At 42.2% G+C, this 23092-nt stretch overlaps 2 protein-coding genes across 2 annotated transcripts in view; both read left to right on the forward strand.

The window, feature by feature from the left end:
• The window catches only part of myo10l1 (myosin X, like 1), a gene marked incomplete at its 5' end in the record, with an annotated part of 28245 nt that extends 16361 nt beyond the window's left edge, over window positions 1-11884 (forward strand). Inside the window, 26 exons of the mRNA XM_061083115.1 lie at window positions 124-226; window positions 316-396; window positions 488-612; window positions 741-858; window positions 983-1089; window positions 1180-1472; window positions 1588-2501; window positions 2784-2907; window positions 2997-3138; window positions 3862-3966; window positions 4121-4216; window positions 4324-4417; window positions 4568-4623; window positions 4933-5075; window positions 5336-5530; window positions 5751-5908; window positions 5992-6112; window positions 6261-6409; window positions 7062-7210; window positions 7288-7495; window positions 9109-9245; window positions 9457-9580; window positions 9984-10331; window positions 10413-10589; window positions 10695-10886; window positions 11780-11884. Coding sequence (XP_060939098.1) covers window positions 124-226; window positions 316-396; window positions 488-612; window positions 741-858; window positions 983-1089; window positions 1180-1472; window positions 1588-2501; window positions 2784-2907; window positions 2997-3138; window positions 3862-3966; window positions 4121-4216; window positions 4324-4417; window positions 4568-4623; window positions 4933-5075; window positions 5336-5530; window positions 5751-5908; window positions 5992-6112; window positions 6261-6409; window positions 7062-7210; window positions 7288-7495; window positions 9109-9245; window positions 9457-9580; window positions 9984-10331; window positions 10413-10589; window positions 10695-10886; window positions 11780-11884 — 4564 coding nt within the window. The remainder of the gene's footprint in view (window positions 1-123; window positions 227-315; window positions 397-487; window positions 613-740; window positions 859-982; window positions 1090-1179; window positions 1473-1587; window positions 2502-2783; window positions 2908-2996; window positions 3139-3861; window positions 3967-4120; window positions 4217-4323; window positions 4418-4567; window positions 4624-4932; window positions 5076-5335; window positions 5531-5750; window positions 5909-5991; window positions 6113-6260; window positions 6410-7061; window positions 7211-7287; window positions 7496-9108; window positions 9246-9456; window positions 9581-9983; window positions 10332-10412; window positions 10590-10694; window positions 10887-11779) is intronic.
• A 4179-nt stretch (window positions 11885-16063) lies between these two features.
• Window positions 16064-22548, forward strand: pttg1ipa (PTTG1 interacting protein a). Its single transcript, XM_061083218.1, has 7 exons — window positions 16064-16246; window positions 17015-17067; window positions 17290-17398; window positions 17642-17744; window positions 19623-19685; window positions 21140-21186; window positions 21790-22548. Exons 1-7 carry the CDS (start codon window positions 16153-16155, stop codon window positions 21825-21827), a joined length of 507 nt encoding a protein of 168 aa, XP_060939201.1. The 5' UTR covers window positions 16064-16152; the 3' UTR covers window positions 21828-22548.
• Window positions 22549-23092: the final 544 nt, after the last annotated feature.

Genomic DNA, 23092 nt, shown 5'->3' on the forward strand with positions numbered 1-23092 from the left:
ATGTCATATCTCGCCATGTTAAAGGAAGGGAAACCCGTTCACCCAATCCAATTCATGTTGTCTCCCCTGACATATCTTATCAGCCGTAGACATTTAATCTGTTGTGTTTCTGTGACTTCACAGACTGGATTTCATCTATGACTTGTTTGAGAAAGTTGGCAGCAGGAACAACGAGGAGAAGATGGGAACAGCCAGACGTAAACCCACAGTCAGCTCCCAGTTCAGGGTGAGTGATGAATGCATTTAACTTATAATCATTTGTAAATACACTCAGAAGAAGAGCTCTAAGACTTCCTCTCTTCCCCGTCTCCTCAGGATTCCCTCCATGCTCTCATGGCCCTTCTGAGTGTGTCCAACCCTTTCTTCATCCGCTGCATTAAACCCAACATGGAGAAGGTCGTTCTGCTTCTGTCTCACACTCACATGAATACTCTCTCATAGCACGATCGCATCTTAAATACTTTTTTTATTTACATTTTATACGTAGAATCCCAATGTGTTCGACCCGGAGGTCGTCCTGAACCAGCTGAGGTATTCTGGGATGCTGGAGACTGTGAAGATCCGTCGTGCCGGGTTCCCCGTCCGCAGAACTTTCAAAGAATTTTTCTCTCGGTAAATATCCTAAAATCGGAATTTACCGTCATCTTCTTTTGTTCTTTGTGTGTCTCCGCCAGAGTCTGTTTGCTTCTGAGGACTTGTCTCATCTTTTTCTTCTGCTTAATCTCTCCTGTCTCATCTAGGTATAAGATCATGCTGAAAGAAAAAGTAGCAACAGCTGGAGACGATAAAAAGAGGAGCACAGACATTCTCCTTAAATATGACAAGACCAAAAAAGAGTGGCAGTTCGGCAAGACCAAGGTAATGATTAGGAGCTTTTGGCAACACCTCCAGACAAGGGTTAGGGTTAGATTAACATTTTCCACTGTAGAGGGGTTGTCTGTAAATTATCCTCCTTTTATAACTTTTTAACTTTGCTCCACAGGTGTTTTTGAAAGAGTGTCTGGAGCAGCGTTTAGAGAAAGACAGGGATGAAATCCGACGGCAAGCTGCTATGATAGTCCGAGCTCACCTTCTCACTTTCTCTGCCAAGTAAGACCCGTCAGATATGAAATAGTAGAAAAACAAAGTTCCCTCACTCTGTGACACTGTGTCCCATGTCGACGCCCGTTCTGTCCACAGGAAGCACTTCAAGCGCGTGCGTGCCGGCGTCCTCACCCTCCAGAAACACTTCAGAAAGCACCTCCAGCGCCGGCGATTCGTGAAGCAGCGCAAGGCGGCTCTGGTGCTGCAGAAACACAGGCGAGGTCAGGTGGCACGCACTCGTGTTCGAAAACTCAAAGAGGAGAAGAGGAAGAGGGAGGAAGCGCAGAGGAAGAAGGAGGCTGGGGAGGAGGACAAGAAGTCGGTTGGTGAAGGGCAACAGGAGAAAGAGGGTGAAGGATCTGAGGACAAAGACGAATCAGGAGAGGCAAGTGCTGAATCTTCATGGTCTCAGGGATAATGCAGCTTGTGCTTCCTTTGATTTTCAGAATAAAGCAAATGTGGCTTAAAATGTATCTTTCTCCGTCTCTTCTTGTCTCCAGGAAGGCACCCGGCAGATGGAAGAGATCCTGCAGCTGGAGCGGGAGATTGAGCGCCTGCAGAAGAAGAGAGAGGACGAGGTGTCGCAGCTTTGCGAGTCCTCCAAACAGGAGCTGCAGCTACGCCGCGACGCTGAGATCAAACGGATGAAGAAGGAGGCGTCTCGCAAGGCCACGGAGCTCATCGACCTCCGGAACTTCGAAGGCGTGGATCCTTTGCTGGTAGGGGCCGGAACGAAGCCTGCTGCCGAGGCCAAGTCTCCCAAAGGTGCAAGTGCAGCTCGAGGAGCATCCAAAGAGGAGGAGGTGGACGAGGGCTTCCACGCCGAAGAGGAGTGCATCCCTCTGCCTGACTTCCCTCCTCCTGCAGAGACAGATGCTCCCTTGGATCAGGACATGTTTGCCCAACTCCCTCCTCCACCACCTGCCTTCGCTGAGGGGACAGTTCCTCCTGCACCACCTCCTCCACCTCCCCTGCCCACAGATGATGTTCTTGCTGATGGAATTCCTCCCCCTCCGCCTCTCCCAACACCTGGAGATGACTCCACCGTCCCTCCAGCTCAACCACCACCACCACCAGCACACCGACCTCCCTCGGGAGTAGGGGAGAAGAAGGAGGCGGCCAAGGAGGAGTCGGAAAGGAAGGTCAGCATGGTGGAGAGCCTGGACGGCGAGGAGCCCATCTACAGCATGCCGGCCGACACAGAGTCAGATTATGATCAGGAGGAGGAGGAGGGGTCCGTCACAGCCGGAGACGACAGCTCCGTATCCGGGAGCAACAGAGGAAGTGCCGCCCCGGCGGACGAGGAGCACCCGAGGAAGTCGACGTGCACCAACGCCAGCATCGAGTCCTACAGAGGCAGCTCCGACTCTGTGAGGAGACACACTTACCCGCATCCTCACACGCGTGCCCGCAGACATGTATGAACATCTCTGCAGTGAAAATTTCACTTTTTATTTTGAATTTGACTCAGTATTTTGATAAATGGAAGAAAAAAGGCTTCTTTTTTTTCTCCTTTTTCTTCTTCTTCTTCTTCTTCTTCTTCTTCTTCTTCTTCTTCTTCTTCTTCTTCTTCTTCTTCTTCTTCTTCTTCTTCTTCTTCTTCTTCTTCTTCTTCTTCTTCTTCTTCTTCTTCTTCTTCTTCTTCTTCTTCTTCTTCTTCTGAGTCATTATTCTAACTGTTATTGATTCTATTGTTGCAGTACGCTGACAGTGATGATGAGCATGATGGGATGATGGACACTGATGAAGAAGTGACAAACGGCCGAGTGTTGTTGCTAAATGGAAACGGTCCTCCGTATTTCCACGGCTACCTCTACATGAAGGGTGAGAGCATATTATCTAATATTCAGTACTTAAAAAAAACAAATGCTATTTTAATTTGAAATTAAACCTCTTTTTTTTTGCTCCCTCAGCTGGCCTGATGATCCCTTGGCGGAGGCGCTGGTGTGTGTTGAAGGACGAAACCTTCATGTGGTTCCGCTCCAAACAAGAGTCGCTGAAGTCCGGCTGGCTCTACAAGAAGGGAGGAGGCCTCTCCACTCTCTCACGGAGGTTGTTGTAGTTGTTACTGAGTGAAGCCTGCATGCTAACAGCATGAAACCACCACTCTGCTGGAAGTGAACAGTAGAAACTGATGCAAAGCTCTCAGTTGAATGATTATGTTGTTGTCTAACCTCTAAAAACGTCACCCTTTAATACTGAAATGTGTAAAACCTAAGATCACCTATTTTGTGCCTGATAGTGTTCATACTGCATGAATTTAGCAGTTTAACTAGTAGTTGCATGTTCGTAAAAAACTTTCTCACTAGCTTTAATGACACAGGTTTGTTGCATATGAATCAGTTAATACAGTATTTGTTAATCCAGTGTTTGAGTCTCTAACTTGAAGCTTTAAACCCTCTGCAGTACTGGAAAACTACAATATCCCAGTCAAACTGATGTACTTTGATTCATTTGAAATACATTTAGGGCAAAGGTCAGTAATTTGGTAATGTCTGGAACACTGTTGAAAGCAAAGGGAAAAATGGCAGGGATGGTTTTAAAAGGAAAAAGAAAATTACTATTATTCAAAAAGGTGCATTAAAAACTTTGTATATTGCACTAATATAGATATTCAGAAGAGTCACCATCACCCTTAGATGCAGGAATTAAAATAGAAATTTACCCTAATCTGTGCACATTTCATTTAGAATCAATTCAGATAAACCTGTCTGACGTGTGTGGTGTGTGTTTGTGTTATCTTGGACGTTAGTTTCATTGAGTTTGTTTTTACCTCAGAAACTGGAAGATGCGCTGGTTTGTACTGAGGGACAATAAACTGATGTACTACGAGAACGACAGCGAGGAGAAGCTGAAGGGAACCATCGACATCCGGGCTGCAAAGTGAGATTCAGAAAAAAACTCAAGTCATGTTCACTACGTCTTTGTTCTCTGAACAACAGCTCTAATGGTATCCTACGTGTGTGTGTGTGTGTGTGTGTGTGTGTGTGTGTGTGTGTGTGTGTGTTTGTGTGTGTGTGTGTGTGTGTGTGTGCAGGGAGATCCTGGATAACCATGAAAAGGAGAATGCTCTGAACATCGTGACGGACGAGCGGACCTATCAGGTGTTTGCTGAGTCACCAGAGGATGCAAGGTACCGTAGAGACTTATCTCACTCAGAAAACAGCAACACATTATATCTGAGATTAATTTCTATACACTGTGACACGTTTGTCTCTGTGTGTGTGTGTGTCTGTGCAGTGGCTGGTTTAGTGTCCTCAGTAAGGTGCGTGTGTGCACTCCGGAGCAGCTGATGGAGATGTCCCATGAACAGGCCAACCCAAAGAACGCTGTGGTCAGTCTCCAAACATGGGACACCCATACATTCCTTATGTGTTTTTACATTATTCTTCACTTAGAATTGCAAAACACTATGAATCACGTTTGTAATCACTGACCTAAACTAATGATGCACGTTTTAAATAATTCTCCTCTCCATCCTCAGGGAACTCTTGATGTTGGACTGATCGACTCAGTTTGTGCTTCAGACAACCCTGATCGGTAAGATATCAAAGAATGATCAAACAGAAGAGACATGCTGAGTTACAGGACTGTGACCATTTTGTATTCGGCACAACTTTCTCAAGCAATGACAATATCCACATACATCTTGCATTTCAAAATAAAACATTTTTAACTCTGGATTAAATGTTAATCTGCTGCTGATTGAAATAAAACAAGTTATTATTTAAACACTTTCTTACTCTTTTTTTGCCTTTTTAATGGATTTGAACACGTGACACGGACCTTTTCCCTTATTATACAACCTAGAAAATGTAAATGTATTCAAAAGTCTTTTTGCTTTTTCAGGCCCAACTCTTTTGTCATCATCACTGCAAATCGTGTGATCCACTGCAACAGCGACACACCAGAGGAGATGCATCACTGGATCAGTCTGCTGCAGAAACCAAAAGGAGACGCCAGGATCGACGGGCAGGAGTTCCTCGTCAGAGGTGGGAAAATATCATCCGTGGGACATTTATAAGCTTTTAAAATCATTATATATATTGAGATTTCATTACTTGTCATAGGAAACAAGTAAGTATATTTAAAACAGAACATGTCAATAACAATGGTAAATCGACATATAAAATAGTGTCACACCAATAGGGTTACCTACAAATCCACATGGGTCTGGCTGTACCTATTGCTTACTCCTGCTGTCACTGTTACTGTAATGTCTCTCTACTCCTGTGCTCTCATCTTCGTTCAGGTTGGCTGCAAAAGGAGATGAAGACGAACGCTAAGAGCACCTCCCTGAAGCTGAAGAAACGCTGGTTTGTTTTGACCCACAACTCGCTGGATTACTACAAGAGCTCGGAGCGAAACTCCTCCAAGATGGGAACTCTGGTCCTTAACTCCCTCTGCTCCATCATTCAGCCGGATGAGCGAGTGCACCGGGAGACAGGTGAGGATGAACAGAAAAGGAGGAGAGGGCAAGTTTAATCAGGGATTAGACCGAGGAGGTGAGGAGAGACATGTGCAGTTATGTTCATGAAACATGTACCAGGGACTGGATTTAAAACCACTAGATTACAGAGAAAATATCCCTGATAGAAAACCTGAGTCTCATCCCCTTAGTGTCAACATTTAATAAGTGTAGATGCTGATAGAGATGGTTTTTACAGGTTACTGGAACATCATAGTATATGGGAGGAAACATTCTTACCGCCTCTACACCAAGATGCTGAATGAGGCCATGAGGTGGACGGCTGCTATACAGGGAGTCGTCGACACTAAGACGCCCATCGAGACTCCAACACTGCAGCTCATCAGAGACATCAAGGTAAAATACACAGCCGCCTTAAGAGAGCTTGTGATAAGTCATCAACAGGCAAACTTGTATTTAGCCTGCTTGTGTGTCCTCAGGAGAACAGTGTGAACCCAGACATCGTGGAGCAGATGTACAGGAGAAACCCCATCCTCAGATACACGCAGCATCCTCTGCACTCCCCTCTGCTGCCGCTGCCGTATGGAGAGGTCACCAGCCGTAAGTGAAACTGACCAACAACAACCTTTTTCTTTCTCGTCATCTTCTTATTTCCCAAATTAGTTGTGTTTTCATTCAACGGCTGTATACTCTGGAGTGGATGGTCTTGGTGGTCTTTGCAGTACACTGTTTGTGTTTCTCTGTGCAGTTCACAGGCAGCAGGGTTACGCCAGCCTGCAGGACGAGGCCGTGCGAGTGTTCAACTCGCTGCAGGAGATGGAGACGCTGGCCGACACGGTGCCCATCATCCAGGGCATCCTGCAGACCTGCCAGGACCTGCGGCCGCTCAGGGACGAGGTTGTGTGTCTTATATTTCTAATAATTACTTTTTTGATAGTTTTACTTCTCATAGAAAAAACAGCAAAAAATGGAGTAGGGTTTATGATGGCATTATATTTTGGGGTTGTCTTGTCAAATTTCAAGAATCCCTTGAAGGAATTCCTCAAATTTCAGACAAACGATGAACTGATTTGATTTTGGGGATCCAGGGTGAAAGGTCAAGGTCCTTGTGACCTCTGGTTCTTGTGACAGTGAAATTTCAGATACACGTTTGGGGAATTTCAATACATTTGGCTCAAATATTCAGTATGACTCACAGATTAATGGATTACATTTGGGCGTTTAAGGACAAATGTGAAACCGGCTTCACAAATTATGTTTTTGGCCTCTAGAACAAGATATCTCAATTTAGCCTTTAGGGAATTTCTTTACATTTGGACCAGTTGTCATTTGGACTCAAAGATGAACTGAATGGTTTTCAGTGGTAAAAGGTCAAAGGTCACGGTGACGTTGTATGTGTCTGGAAAGAAATGTATGAAGACTGAAGCTGCATTGGTTGGCGGAATCATACAACTGCAGGGCAGTAATTCTAGTTCATTTATAAAATCATGATCACGACGATCCGTGTGTCTGTGGTGATTTGTAACTTGAATCTCCTCCATGTTTTCAGGTATATTGTCAGGTGATCAAGCAGACCAATCATGTGTCTCAGCCTAACAGCCCAGCCAATCGAGCCCACTGGCACCTGCTCACCTGCATGAGCTGCACCTTCCTGCCCAGTCGAGTCATCATCAGATACCTCCGGTTCCACCTCAAGAGGTCAGTGTGTGTATTTCTTCTCTGATGTGTCGCTTATGAAGTGAAAGTGTCATAAATATGTGTGTGTTCCGACTCAGGGTACGCGAGCGCTTCTCCGGCACAGAGATCGAGCGCTACGCCACTTTCATCGGGGAATCCTTAAAGAAGACCAAGTCTCGTGAGTTTGTTCCATCCCAGGAAGAGATCGCCGCCCTGCTGGTGAGACAGGAGATGAGCACCACTGTCTACTGCCACGGAGGAGGCTCCTGCAAGATCTCCATCAATTCACACACCACAGCTGGAGAGGTGCACAGCAAAGAACAAACACATACACTCACATAACATCTTCTTTAATCTGTTATTTATGTATTCTGTAGAGCCATATCAAATAGTGTGTCTAACTTTTGGTTTGTTTTTTTCCTTTTATCGTTACAAATTATATAACAAGAACAGTGTGTTCAAGTTAATAAGGTCACTCTCCCTGCTCACATCCTTCCTCAAAGACCCCACCTACCGGGTAACTTGGAGAGTATCTGTGTCAGAACCTTGTCAACTCACTTCTGGGGTCCCTCAAGGTTCCGTCTTAGGTCCCCTCCTCTTTTCTCGGTACACCTTTCCTACCTCAGCTACGAAGATGACACTCAATAAATTCTCTCTTTTCCCCAGTCTGAAACACAGGTAGCAGCACGAATCTCTGCTTGTCTGACTGACATCTCTCAGTGGCTGTCAGCACACCACCTGAAAGTCTATCTTGACAAGACCGAGCTACTTTTCCTTCCAGGGAAGGGCTCTCCCCCCATGACCTTACTATCACCATCGACAGCTCTGTGGTAGCCCCTACCCAGACCGCAGAGAACCTGGGTGTGACACTCGTCAGTCAACTCTCCCTTAACGCCAACATTACTGTAACAAACTGCCCGTGTAGATACATGCTAAACAACATTAGGAGAGTATGCCCCCTTCTCACTCAGAAGGCCCGGCAGGTTGTGGTCCAGGCTCTTGTCATTTCACGCATAGACTACTGCACCTCCCTCCTGGCAGGTCTACTTGCTAGTGCTATCCGACCTCTGCAGCTCATCCTGAATGCAGCAGCTTTGACCTAAGTTCTCTCACACTACTCCGCTTTTCCGCTCCCTTCACTGGTTACCAGTGGCTGCACGTATCTCTGAGGAGCCGCCGTGGCGATGTAAATAAATCGCTCTTCTTCGTGCAACACAGGAAGAAGAGCCGACTTCGACAAAAAACATTACTCCGCCTAGTGTTCTGGCGGGGAATTGCATGGCAACACGCGCAACGGTTGGAAAACCATGAATGAGAACGAGTGCGGGCCCCTGACAACGCAAAAGCATGCTCCGGCCTTTAGCTGTCCTGGCTCCTTAATGTTGGAAACAAGCTCTCCAATGACACCAGGACAGCAGAAAGTCAACGTATCTTCCGCCACAGGCTTAAAAGATGGTCAAAGTCAAGTTGCCCTTGTGTACTGCACTTACATGTAGCACTGTACAAACACTGTAGTTTGGATTTTTAAGAGCTCATGAACTAACATGATTCTTGCTGTTTTGAGTTTGTACCCTCATGGTTGAAAGCACTCATTGGAAGTTTGGAATTGGAAAATGTCAGCTAAATGATATGTAATGTAATATAAAGGTCAAGAGATGGCTTATCAAAAGGACAGTTGTAGAGTAAATCAAATCTAAATTCCCGGTGCAAACAACTTTTGACAATGGCGGGCATGACAACAGCTCCCATGATCCCACTCTGCTTCAGGATGTCATCAAACTAGGTCTTATGTTATTGTTTCAATTGAGAGACCCAGATAGCGGCCAGAGTTACATATCGTACATTTAAGATCCAGTTCTAGATCATACAAATTAATTTTAGAGTAGAAACTAACCAGTGTTCATGTGATGCTCCTGCAGGTTGTGGAGAAGCTGATCAGAGGTTTGGCCATGGAGGAGAGCAAGAACCTGTTTTCCCTGTTTGAACACAACGCCGTCACAGACCGGGCTCTGGAGAGCAGAGTGATCGTGGCAGACATCCTGGCAAAGTTCGAAAGGTATCTCAGTTCGTTTACACCGTGGATCAGCAGTTTTAATGTTGTTGCAGCTTAGTTTTGACATTTAAAGTTTATTTTACAATTTAAATCATTTCCAGAGGCTTTGTGGCCCATTTCCATCCTATCTATAAATCTACAAGATTTGCACTCAGTACAATTGTTTTGCTGTTTTTGGGTGTTTTGCTGAGTTTTTGTTTGTGTTGTTTTCCAGGTTGGCAGGAAGTGAAGAAGAGGAGGAGGAAGGAGAATGGAAACTCTACTTCAAACTCTACTGCTTCTTGGATGTGGAGAGCATGCCCAAAGAGGGAGTGGAGTTTGCCTTCATGTTTGAACAGGTGAGAAAAGAGTTACACTAACTGATAATTTCCCTCTAATTAAAGACAAGGGCATTTTTCTAAAAACAGATAAGACCACTAAGGATTAATACAAAATTAGTTATATTTATTATTATATTTTTTATTATAATTATACAACATTTCTGACTTGTGTAGACCTTGTATCACACAACATTGTGATTTGTTTGTAATAAATACAAAATAATCATATTTATCCATAATTAAATGACTCCTGTGTCTGTTTGTTTACCATCTTTTGTCTTTAGGTCTTTAAATAAGGCCTTGTAACATTATTTATATTCTTTTCAAGACAAAGACACTTCTCATTCTTATTTGAAAACACAAGGCTATTTAACCCATTTGTTAATTAGGTAATATGTGTTGCTCTGTGTTTCTCCGTCAGGCTCACGAGTCTCTGATAAGTGGTCACTTCCCGGCGTCAGAGGAGACTTTGCAGCACCTGGCCGCTCTACGTCTCCAGTATCTCCACGTGGACGCGGCAGGTCGGGCCGGCTGGAGCCTGGGGACTGTCTATCCGATTGGACGTCTCCGCAATCGCATCCTCCACTCCACCAAGCCTGGCGTGGGGGCCGCAGGTGGAGCCGGAGCAGGCGGAGGAGCGGGAGACGGGAAGGGCCTGGTGGGAGGACCAGGAGGTGTCGGCCCCGCGATCGAGAAACGAAAGACCCCAAGCTTCCTGGACGGGTCCCTGAGGAGGAGCTTTAAGACAGGGTCCCTGAAGAAGCAGAAGGTTTTAGAACATTGACTACAAATCCTGCATACTTTGAAGTAAAACAAAATACCAACAGATGGCTGATGTGTGTGGTTTCAGGTGGAGGAGGAGCAGATGTTGGAGATGTGGGTGAAGGAGGAGACGTCTGCCACTCGGACCAGCGTCCTGGAGAAGTGGACCCGGCTGCAGGGAATGCCGCAGCACCAGGCCATGCTGAAATACATGAGCATCATTAAGGAGTGGCCCGGATACGGATCCACCCTGTTCGATGTGGAGGTGAGCAAATAAGAACAGAAGTGGGACTGTGCAAGAAAATCTCAAATATTGTCTTTTGAAATCTAATTTTTTTACCTTTCCCCACCTCTCTCTCCCCCCCTACAGTGTAAAGAGGGCGGCTTCCCTCATGATCTGTGGTTGAGTGTGAGCGCTGACAGTGTGTGTGTTTATAAACGAGGTGAACCCAAACCTCTGGAGACCTTCCAGTACGAACACATCACCTTCTTTGGAACTTCGCAGCCCTGCACCTACAAGATCATTGTGGACGAGAGGGAGATTTTCTTTGAGACTCCACTGGTGAGAGCTCATTCTTTTTCTGATTCTTCTTATTAATTCACATTTTTATTCATATTAGTGTTTATCCATTTAAACACTGCAATGACTCTTTTCTGCATCAACCAGAGCACATGTTGGGGCAATTTGAGTACGAGCGCAGGGTTTTGGGTGGAAGCATCATAAAATGTGAAAATGTGAAATTTATAAGTCCTGCTCTCAAATTGAAGGACCACACAAAGTGTCACCACAGTCACCACAGCTCGCCATTACCCAGACTCACTCTGTGGTCACATTGTTCTGTGGCCACAGAGTGAGATCTGTCAGCTTTCGGGTCCATTACCGCCACCATGCTTTTACTCTCTCAGGTTTTAATGTTAATCGATTCTCGGTAAAACCAACGTAATTTGGTCAAAAACCCTTAAAAGTATTGAGATCGGTACCAATCTGCTTTACTGAGAACTGTGCGTTGTATTTGAAGAATATTTTCTCAGTTAATCGATTAATTGTTTGATATATAAAACATTGGAAACCAGTTAAAAAATGCCAATGGGATTGTTATGAATATTTTGGCATTTTAGGTAAAATTATTTAATAAACTATATCTGATGTGATAAAAAAGAGTTGCTCTATAATTTTCTGATGATCGACTCATTGATTAATTATCTATTATCTTTGGTTTTGAACCTTGGTTTGGGCGTAAGTTTCTTTTGACTAATGTTTATAAGCAAAATCTTGCAAAAACCACAAGACGGATTTCCATTAAACTTGGTAGGAGGATGCGGTGTTGGTCAGTAAAGAAAAAAAAATGTCTAAATTTTTCAACATTTCTATTGATTTCTCAGAGACTTATCTGACATGTTTAAGGGACTGGTATTCATGATACAAAACCGACTGATATCTTTTTTACTCTCTAGGTCGGAGAGGTCACCAAGATCATGAGAGCCTACATCAACATGATGGTGAAGAAACGTTGCAGCATCATGTCTGTGACCAGCGTCGGCAGCTCCTGGCTCAGGTGATCGCCACCAACCAGCCGGAGTCCTCGGTTTGTCCAGTGTCGATCAGATGCCTCGGCCTTCTTCGTTGGTTGGTTGGTTTTGGATGGAGGCGGTCGCACCAACCAGCTTAACCTCATGGTGGAGTCGAGAGTGATGTGGAAGGGCGAGCGTCAGAAGCATTACGGGGGGGATGGTGGCCAACCGCACACTCTCTCCTGGCCTGGGGTTTCACTTGGGATAAGGGAACCGTTTGATAAATGAGCATGACAAAGACTTTCAAATTACATAACCCCCTCCCTCCAGTTGTAGTCCTGCATGTAGGTGTTCAAGCACAATCCAAACTTCTCTCTGCTTTTCATAAATGGACAAACGAACCTCAGAGTTTACAAGCACAACTCAGCCTGTCCCAGGTGCCCCCCCCCCCCCCCCCCCATGTACTGCCAGACAGAAGAAAAGCCACACGTCCTCACTTCAGTTCCTTTCTCACTCCTCTTCCCACGTCCAGGAGTCTCTCTCTCTTTCTCTTCACGTGTCGTCACTTCCTGTTGCATCCTTATTTGCTGTCGGTACTTTGTTACGATGCTGAATTCTTGTTCTTGCTTGCTTTCTCTCCGTTCTCGTCTTTTTAACCGTGACATCGTCTTGCTTCCACCACTTTGTGACTGAGAAAAAGGACTCCATCATGACCATTCTTCTTCAGGGCTACTCGTCGGTGCCACCGTGTGGCAACAGGAGGTATTTGCAGCCAAATGAAGTGGCTTTAAATATTTCTGAACACTATCAAATCGATATTATTGAGAAGAGAGAGAGCAGGTTTTGCTTCGGAGGCTCTGTGGTCCCATGACTCAGAGTCTGTGCATGGTTAGAGCCTCGCGTGGCTCTAGAAGAGAATATCAAGCAGAATATTATGAGACAAAATGTTTCCCTATCTATGTCTACATATAACACACGCAGCATAAATCTACTGTATATTCACATACATGTAAACATGAACTGATGTATCGTTTTGTACTGTATATCACACAATATAAGAGTTATTATTGAATTTCCAGTGGCCACTGCACTGTACAGTATATAGATGATGCCACACTAAATGCAATGTGAAACCTCTCATGTAAAATACATACAAAATGAATGGTGTGACCGCTGTGTGTGTGAATCTGATGCCAATACATCCTTCACTGGCTGTGCCATTAATGTGACTCACAGGCTATTGACATTTTACAGTGTTTTAATGGATTCATCATCAGTGTTTTCTGTGGGAGTCGCTTCCAAAGCATCAATCGGAGAAATGAAATAATGTAAATCTGCGTCAGCTCGGTCTACTAAAATGCATAAAAGCTCCAGATTGTCTCTGTTTTCAACAATGTGACTTTTACTACTGGTACTACTCTTATTACTGTACGCCCCTCCCCCCCCGCTAATGAAGCCACCCTGAAGTGCTGTGTGTGTGTGAGTGTGTGTGTGTGTGAGAGTGTATTTATGGTGTTATCCAAACTGTTGGAAAAGAAAGATGAAATGAAATATGAGAAAAGAGAAATAATATTACTGAGTGTATTCCTTGGAAATAAGACGTATTTACATGACTAACCTTTGCAAAGAATGGTGTCGTGCTTGTGATTTAAGGGGAAAGCATGGGCGGGTTTAGGGGTTATTTATTTCTTATTGTACCGTGTGTATTGCAGTGGGTGTGTTTGGGAGGAAAACGTGTTGACAATGTACTGGAATTCTTTTTTATTTGCATCTCAGTGGAAACAAGGGAACAGATAAAGACACTGTGAGGAAACGGGATCAGAAATGGTTTCATTGTGCACTGCGAATGCTGAAGGTCATCACTGCTCTGTGTGTTTGTGCGTGGGTTTTTCTCTGGACTGAAAGTAAAGTCACTGCTCCGTCAGCATCACCTGACAATGTGTCACTGCAGATATACAGCAGCATCCCTTGTGTGGGACACCTCCAGAGGACAAAGTGCACAACAACACAGTAACAAAGAAACATAACACAATCCAATAAACTGTCAGATTAGGTTGAGCTAAAGGTTATGAACTAGTTTTCAGAACCAACAAGGATTTAAATCTTTGCCCTGAAAATGCCTTCTTGCTTCTGAAGTTAAAGTCGTCTGTTGTGTATCTGCAGTGCAATCCAAGACTTTAGAAATACTGAGCTCAGTGTTTTTAATTGTTCCTGTGGCCCTGACTACACACACACACACACAAACACACACACACACACACGACCCACTGGGATCCTGCCTATAGAGTTAGAATAAACAGAACTCACTCTGAGGTTCCAGTTTGAACTTTTGGTGGTTTTAGTTTCGAACTAAAATCAGTGCCAAACTCTGAGAAAGTAAAAAAAATATTTATAAATAAGCCATATAATTACAGAGGAACCCGTAGCTGACTGTTCTTATTATTCTACACCTCTGGTTCTGTCTGTCACTGATATTACACTGAGGAGGAGGAAGTTGCCCTGCAGTCGCTGGAGTGGGATCAGTGAAACACACAGATCACAAATCTGTCTGGAAGGGCAACTCCATCACAAAGGGTCCTGTTATCAGCCGCAGGCGGCCAGAGTGGGGCCCGTTCTCATGTGAAGCTATTTATCATCATTACATAGTAAAATATTGTGTTTGTTTGAGAAAAAAAAGAGAAAGAGAGAGATATGTGTGTTGTTCTTTTTTATTTGTAACTGGCTTTACAAGATTATGCTTTAATAAATTATTGGAAATTGTCCTCTAATGATTTGTTTGTGGATTTATTTTGACACACATAGGCCAAAGAAGCTGGATGAGCGTAACTTTATTTACTTAAATACTTTGAAATGCTTGTATTTTAGCAGTATTTCCCTTGTAAACGCATCCATACTTTCACTTTAATACTTTTCCATTGAACATACTGTACATTTAGCTCCAAATGAACAAACATAATTTAATCTACAGGCAAAATATGTTCTTATCTAACTAAAAGCCTTCTTTGCTTTAACATTCATCATCTCCTAGTGAGATTTTTATAGTGCCCACCAAGCAATAAGTAATTAAAATAGTTCAAACCAACTCCACCTTGATGGGATATGGTGAAGTGAAGTTTTATATAGTGGTGCTTCAGTTTAACTGACCATTCACCATGGTTCACAAGTGCTTTTCAGTACAAATCCTATTCATGTACTCGTTCATACAGCACTTCTGTATACAGCAAATTTCTATCAAGCAAGATTCAGACACAATCATCGGCAATTTTACTTATAACAGTCTATATGTGCATACAGGGCCGGGTCTAGGCAGGGGCAAGAGGGGGCCTGGCCCCCTCAAATAAATGTTGTGCCCCCTCAAACTAAATCCCAATTTATAATAATAATAATATAATAAAGCACAATGTCCCCTCAAGATTTGTGGCTGCCCCCTCATACATGCCTGTCTAGACCCGGCCCTGTGTGCATGTATACAGTATGTGTATATAATGCACAGTAAACATTAATGAGCATCCATCATGCTGTGCCATAGCACTTCACTCTAGTACTATGTCTCTCTTGCAGTCGCCGGTCGGTATTAAGAGGTTTATATTATACATTTTCTCTGTATTTTACAACATTTTATTGCCTATTTTATACTTTCCTCTGTATCTAATTTAAACCTTCTTACAAGCACATTTGTATCATATCATATAGCTCTTACCTTTTAGATCTTATTGTTTATCTTCGGTCTCACATATTAAATCCCATCTCATATGGGAAACGTTAAATTGTATATTTCATCTTCTCAGTTTGAGGTTCACTACCAAGGGTTGGAGTTGCAGGGGATCGAACCATAAACACTCTGGTTAGTGGACGACCTGCTGAGCTGCAGATGCAACCGTAAACAACTTGTTCTTAGAAGAAAGGTGCAGAGGGCTCTTTCATAAAAGTGGGGACGAATTGCCTGGAGTTTAAAATTTTTAATTAACAGGATAATTTATTTCGAATATATTGACGATAAAATACATTTTGTCTGGGCTTGTTTTGTTGAAGAACAAGTTACAGCTTTGTTTTAAAATAAGGCCAATCATCACACAAACACACACTCAGTCACACTCACACACACCCACCCTTACAAACACACACAAGCCTTCCCTCCTCCCAGCGTCTCCGGTGCATAATGAGTGTGCGTCAGGCTGTTGCGCTGTGTTCCTTGTGGGTGAGTTCACTTCTCGGGTTTCAGCAGCCGGATCACTTCCTCCTTCCTTTCGCTCACGGGTTTGTCGAATCTCCTCAATCGATACATCTGTGAAGTTACATCTGAGTTAATCTCCTGGATGATGATGATGGATTTGCGGATTTCGCTGCCTGCTCTCCTGCTCGTCCTCGGTTTGGCGACGGTCTTCGCTGAGACTGCCGCACCTGGCACAGGTAGGAGAGGAGATTGGTGACTCAGTGGTGACTGAGGATTTAGTGACAGAAAGAAAAAGTCACTTTTAACATTGATTTAATCTGTTTTAGCTGTATAACTTAAAATTACTCCCCCACCTATTTAGAATAACTTCATTTTAGCTTTCTTTGACTTCAGAGTCCATGTTGAATAATGGGGACAAAACAGGACAGACAACCACAACAAAATAAACTTTATTAAAGCTGTGTTCCAAGTCCACGATTATACTTAAGTTCTTTGTATTTCCTGGCTGAAGATCATGTATAGTAGAACAATGTAGGAGGAACTTGGGTAAAAGTTGTGTTTCTGTGTCTGTTGCTTGTTTGTATCGTTGAAACCTCCCGGCAGGAACAATACGTTTCTCTTCAGGTCACCTTCTTCCGCCCTCAGGGTCTTAAAACCAGCAGAAGTAGCAACAAACAAACTGACCCCAAAATAATGAACCCGTGGAGGCACTGAGACAAACCCAGCTTGTGTCCTGCGTGGTCTGCTGACAATAACATGACTGGTCACGCTGAGGCCTTGTGTGTTTACTGTGCTCTGTCTCCATGGAAAAAGTCCTCAGAGGATTAGCAGTAGTTACAAAAACCCCAGTGGAGACACACCAAACCTTCACGCCTCAGTTAATCAGCTCCTGCTAATCTCTCTTATATTTAAATCGCTTGTACTTTTCCTCGTGAAGGAAAATATGTCTCTGTAGATTGTTTAGTTCTCGCTGACTGTTTTCTTTTTTTGTGTGTGTCCCTCAGCGTGCGAGAAACAGAATGCAACCAACTGTGAGGAATGTCTGAGAAATGTGTCGGTGAGTCCTGTGAGAAATCCTGTTGTTTCTGCTGGGTTGACTTGTTAAGGAACCACAGCAAATGGCTCCTCCTCCTCCTCCACCGACTCATACTTGTCAGACTGGTTTGGACGCCTGCTCGACAGCACAAACACACACCTGCCCTGAATACCACAGGATGCATTGTTTGGTTGAATAATAGAGGAACAATTATGTGCTTGTTTTTTTTTTTTTGTGTGACAGTGCTTGTGGTGCATCACCTCCAAATCGTGTGTCACGTATCCAGTGAAGACCATCCTGCCCCCCCACGCACTCTGTCCACTGAATGATGCACGCTGGGGGCTCTGCTGGAGTAAGAGCTTACACGTACACACGCACACAAACACACACACACATACTGAGATTGTTTTTATTTAATTTATCTGCACATGAAAAAAGAACAATTATTATGACATTTACATTCTCTTAGGCACAGTCACACTTTTATCAAAACAACATGACACAATTTTTTTTGTAACCCATTGTGGGTTGATTTTTGTGTTATATTTTGAAGGAAGCTGTGGACATAACGTTGTGTTTCTGTCTCTGTCTGTAGTGAACTTCCAGACCCTGATAATCACCCTGGCGGTGTTCGGTGGAATCATCATCATCGCCTTCTTCGTCTGCTTGTTCTGCTGCTGCAAGTGCGAGAACTTTGGGTAAGTTAGAAACCGAAGTTGTGTTTAATCTGGTTCCTCGGTTTTGCAAGTTAACCCTTAGTCCGCCCTTTTCATTTCAAGTCCTACTAATATGTCTTTCCCTCAAAGATTTGTCAGAATATACAGATCATCACACGAGTCCACAGTGTGGGCTTCATGTTACAGAGGGTTATAGAGAGTTTAGGTATATGGATGAAAATGGGTACAGTTCTGAGTTAGATTAGAAATGGTTAAACGTAGGAAACTTAGCTTTGGCAGTAAATCATTTCACTTCCTTCATATTTGTCATTGTGGTCTCTTTGTGGAGCTAAACTCATTACAAGGTGAAGTGATTATGATCTGAGGAAACGTCAGGCTAATCGCGTGCGGATAATAAAGTCAAATACTGAACATTTCTGTTGGCTAAGGAGTGGTCACCTGAAGGTGTGTGTACAGCAGAGGTGTAAAAAGTACTGAAATATTGTACTCAAGTAAAAGTAACTTTACTTTGATGACATTTTACTTAAGTACAAGTAAAAGTACCCATCTAAAAATCTACTCAAGTAAAAATAAAAAGTAGTTTTTTTTTAAAATGTACTTTAAGTAAAAGTTACTTAGTTACTTCAAACAGCTTGATGGGGGCCGCTCCTATACAGTGCAAAAAAGGACAAGGGGTCATAAATCCAATCCAAAAACAGTTATTTTTAATTAAAGGAGAATCTTTACAAATATAAGTGCAATGACATTTAACATGTCAAACATTAAACATTTAACATGTCAACACAACATTTAAGAACTTTTGGGAGGACATGTCAAGACATGAACCACATGACAGCTAAAATAAAAAGTTAAAATGCCGCTGTCCCACTGTATATTTAAACTTTTGGTTAAACTTTGGGACCACCTTTAGAGCACTAGTCTACAAACTTCTTGTTGAGTTTGAGCATTATATAGCTGTTGCCTCTTTTGCGTTTGAAGGCAAACTGCTTGCTGAGATATGGCCACGGGTTTTCTTCATCTGCTTTAATCTCAACTGGCGGAAAGTTTGATGCTTCTGCTTTTTGGTCGTCCGCAATATCATCCTTCTCTAGCTCTCGCGGGCTTTCATCGACTCCATCATCCACTCTATGCAGCATCTACCACCGGTGTTGTGCAAGTTCACACCTCTCATGAACTAGTTCATACAAGTAAACATGAACTACTTCACGTTCATAGTTAACCATTTAAATTCTGAACTAGTTCACAGTTCAGTTCATTTCATAGTTTTAAGGTGGAAAGTGAAAATGAAAGACAACTTGTATTTTAAAGAAAACTTAATCCATCACTACCCCTTGCCTTAAACTGTACTTCATATGTATCAATTACTATATATATATATATTATATATATATAATAAATGTTTTATTATTGCTAATTTTCCCTGTTTATTTAAGGCACAACAAATCAAAGTTTTGATACATTTATTTTGAAATGGTTTCTTATATTTTGAAAAGGCACTACCTGAATAATACGGAAAAGATCGCTACTGGCAGGTGTGCCTCGCTGTTGGAATGAACGCGTTCTTTTGAACTCGTTCATGCACAACACTGTCTACCACTGCAGTGAGAATTGCCTTGCGCCTTGAACTATGTTTTTTTTTACTCAGTAACGGATGTAATTTCCATTGTAGCAAAGTACAATACTTCAGTCAAAATCTACTTAAGAAAAAGTAAAATTACCCATTTCAAAAACTACTCAAGAAATTACAAAGTACACAAAAAAATTACTCAATTACAGTAACGTGAGTAAATGTAATTCGTTACTTTACTCCTCTAATGTACAGACACGATCCAACGCACGCTGTGTATTTCCCACGATCTATAACTAACCATGACCTTGTGTTGTGTCTCTGTGTGTCAGATCAAGTTCTGAATCCAAGATACAGCAACAAACCGATAAGACGAAAACAAAGCAGGAAGAAAGGTGAGCAGCATTGTTCTGTGCATGTGAAACTGACTGTGTTCATGGATTGTTCTTTTGTGTTTGTTCCTATTTCATTTAGAAATGTTCATAGTTTATCCATTAGTTTTTCTGTGCTTAAAGCATAAAGAGGAACGACGCGTCTCCACTTCCCACCTTCCAGAAAAGAAACTATTGACAATACGTGCACTCGACCAACCAGTCACAGCTGTCAATTGTCATGTTTGACCCCATTTCTTATAGCGTCAAATAACTAATCATAAACAAACATTCAGGAAAAAGTAGCAAACTTCGGCTTGGCAGGAAGCAGCATTTGAGAAAAAGTTATTCGATTTAGTTTGGTCCATGTCCCATGAATTAACATGGAGGAGATGGGACTCATGCTGTAGCCAACCACCAGGTGGCGATCAAGACACTGGGGCTTTACTTTTTGGGAGCTGTCATGTCGTCCCTCTTTATAAAGAGCTAATGGGTTAAAGATGTGTTTCAAGAGACCGTGTCCATCTCCACAATAACCTCAAATGTCTTTATCTGATTAGCCTGGTTACCAAGGGAATCGTTGCTATTATCAGCAGATCAACCAGTGAGTTATGGAGGGACACAAATACCACTTCAGTCTATTTCACCAAATCTGGACTAAATTCACAAACAGTTTTGCCAAGTGCTGTTGAGCAAATTGAGCAGTGATATTGAGAATAATAATATATGACCATAAACTCATCTCGACAGGTTTGTCTTCACCAGGAACAGTTTGTTCCCACAGAGCTTTCTCCCCCTTGATCAAAAAAACTCACACTTCCTTGTCCATGTAATTATGCAAGACTTGTATTTCCTGCTACACTTATTGTTCTCCTAATAGTACATAAGCCATTTAGACTGCGTGCAGCTTTTCCCTACAGCACTGTGAGGCACTATGTTTGTCAGCTGTAAACTTTGACGACTGACTTATCGAAAAATGTGTGCAAATTAGTTTGCTTAAAAATGGAAGTGTGCTTTTTTCAAGTTTGAGTTACTGTAAGCTTAGTCAACCTCTTGATGTAGCAATGATTTTAATTGTTTCATATTCGCCTTTACAGTACAAATGCACATACTTTATTTAAACACACTCATACAATGGCTCCATAATTGCAAATCAAATAAAACCTTTTATGGCTTTAGGGTTAGATCATAAAGTTCATGTCACCTTCCCCCTGTGTTATTGCTTTTCAGTTGTCTCTTAACAGTTAAAATATTTGTGTTGATGGTTTAACGTCTACAGTGCGACTGACGTACCTGCAGTAGCTTTGTTCATAGCCATATCAGTTTCCATCATAGCACAGCACAATGGCTGTGAGGGGAAAAAATGCAAACGTCACACAGCCCAGACTGGTTTTTGGTCATATGACTGTTGGGAGTGTCTGAACTAAAGATATCAGTCGTCAGTCCACAGCTCATCGGAGAATGTTTTGTCTTCACAGGAGGTCAGAGATGAAAGAGAGACACGACGAAATCAGGAAGAAATATGGTGAGCTCTCTTTTTTACACATGTGCAAACAAAAACAGTGCAGACACAGGATTTTCTGTTCCTTAAAACAGAAAGTGACAATTTTTTTACTTTTGATGGGAGTATTCATGGGATAATTCATTATTATTTATCTAATAGAAACATATTATTGATGCTTCTTCAAGACTTTAGCAGAGGAATGTGTCCATTTACCATTTTCTACCCTCTTCTCATTGACTTGTTAATCCTCTATTCTTTATCCTTCAGTCCCACTTCACAGAAATTTGCTGTGTTACAGCAGCAAACATCAGAAAAAAATAATAAATAAGTACAAGTGCAATATAAACTTCAGGAAATGTTTAAAAATACATGTGAAGAGGATTGCACATATAAGATATTGAAATTACACCCACAGAAAACAGGTATTTCACAGAAAAATATGTTAATTTAAAAAAACTTTTAAAGGTGCTGGCAGGCAAAAAATGTTTTGATACCCTTACGCTGGTTTAGTGTCCATGTTTCCAGCCTTTAAGCTAAGATAAGCTAAAAGTCTTAAGAAGTTGTGTTTCCCTAATGTGAAACTTTTATATCAATGATTGACACTGACTGTTGATGTCTCTGCAGGTCTAGCTGGACAAAACCCGTACTCCAAATTCGCATGAGAGCATCAGACGGACCTCCCTGACCTCTGAGGACTAGCATCACCGACAGCAGCAGACTCCCTTGCTTTTGTGAGTGAAGACGTGAGCTGAGGATGAACGTAAACTATAATAATGTAATGTGATAGAAGTGACTATAGTGTCATTCAGCCAATGATCAGGAGTGTAATGTTCACTGTAATGAACCGAGAGGCTGGAAGTGACGGAGAGAATAGGTCTGTCATGTGGCTGCTGTAGCATCAGTCCACTCATATTTATTAGATCGGTTTCATTGCACAGTTCGGAGAGAATCATGTTTAGTAGCTGAACAGTTTTTCCCCCCTTTTTTTTTCAAACAAATTTGTTGCATCTCTACATTTTCAAATGTCACATGTTTTTTTTTGTTGCTCTGATTTGCTGCTGAATTTAGAAATACATTCAGAAATTATCCTTATTTTTTTACCTGGTGTATTTTCTTCTCATTTTGTTGTTTTTATTGTGTTGTCACTGTATGTCCCACTCATAACAATTTGTTTTCACATATTAGGTTCAGAAGGAAATATCCATTCTGTAACATTGAAATGAAATTTTCAACCTAAAGCGATCACTAACAGTTGAAATCAGTCAAATTCTACCATTATGTAAACGACTTCTTAATTAATTCTGTCAATGACACTGGACTTTTGTTGTGTTTGCGTTGCCTGGTCTGCATCATGTTGCATAAAAAAACATTATTTACCTTTTATACTATATGTCTTGAGTTTTTCTGGGTTTAAACAAATCTAAGATCATTGTATATTAACTTTAAGCAGGTTTATTCAAAATAAAGCTTTATAAAAAAAGACTATAGCCATGTTCAACATCTTTCAACATAATTTCAAAGTGAAACATTACAATTATTTGGTTTTGGACGTTACACCCCTGCAGCTACCAAAACATTACTAATGCTGCACTTGACATGTGTTCAGTAAATACGTGTTAAAAAAACCCGACGGAAAGTAGTTAAAGGGACAGTTCACCAAAAAATGTAAAGTCACTTATTATTTACTCACTGCTTTGTTGATGGAGGGTTGGGTGAGGTTTTTGAGTCTACAACACACTTTTGGAGTTTCAGGTGTAAACTGCTTTTCTTGGATTTGGCTGCAACGCTGTTTACCGATGAAAGTGTTTTGTGGACTCAACACTTCACCCAGCACCAGATAATGATTGAATTTTCATTTTTCTGTGAACTATCCCTTTAAAAACAGGTACATTTAGATTATAATAAAAAACATTGTATCCTTGTTTCC

This window comes from Limanda limanda, chromosome 12 (assembly GCF_963576545.1).
Source record: "Limanda limanda chromosome 12, fLimLim1.1, whole genome shotgun sequence".
Classification (NCBI taxonomy): domain Eukaryota; kingdom Metazoa; phylum Chordata; class Actinopteri; order Pleuronectiformes; family Pleuronectidae; genus Limanda; species Limanda limanda.

Bases quoted from the DNA above. Each gene is read 5' to 3' on its own strand.
- pttg1ipa (XM_061083218.1), top strand. From the start codon at position 16,153: ATGATGATGATGGATTTGCGGATTTCGCTGCCTGCTCTCCTGCTCGTC. The intron at 17,745-19,622 runs GTAAGTTAGAAA...TCTGTGTGTCAG, and splicing joins TGCAAGTGCGAGAACTTTGG to ATCAAGTTCTGAATCCAAGA. The intron at 21,187-21,789 runs GTGAGCTCTCTT...ATGTCTCTGCAG, and splicing joins CGAAATCAGGAAGAAATATG to GTCTAGCTGGACAAAACCCG.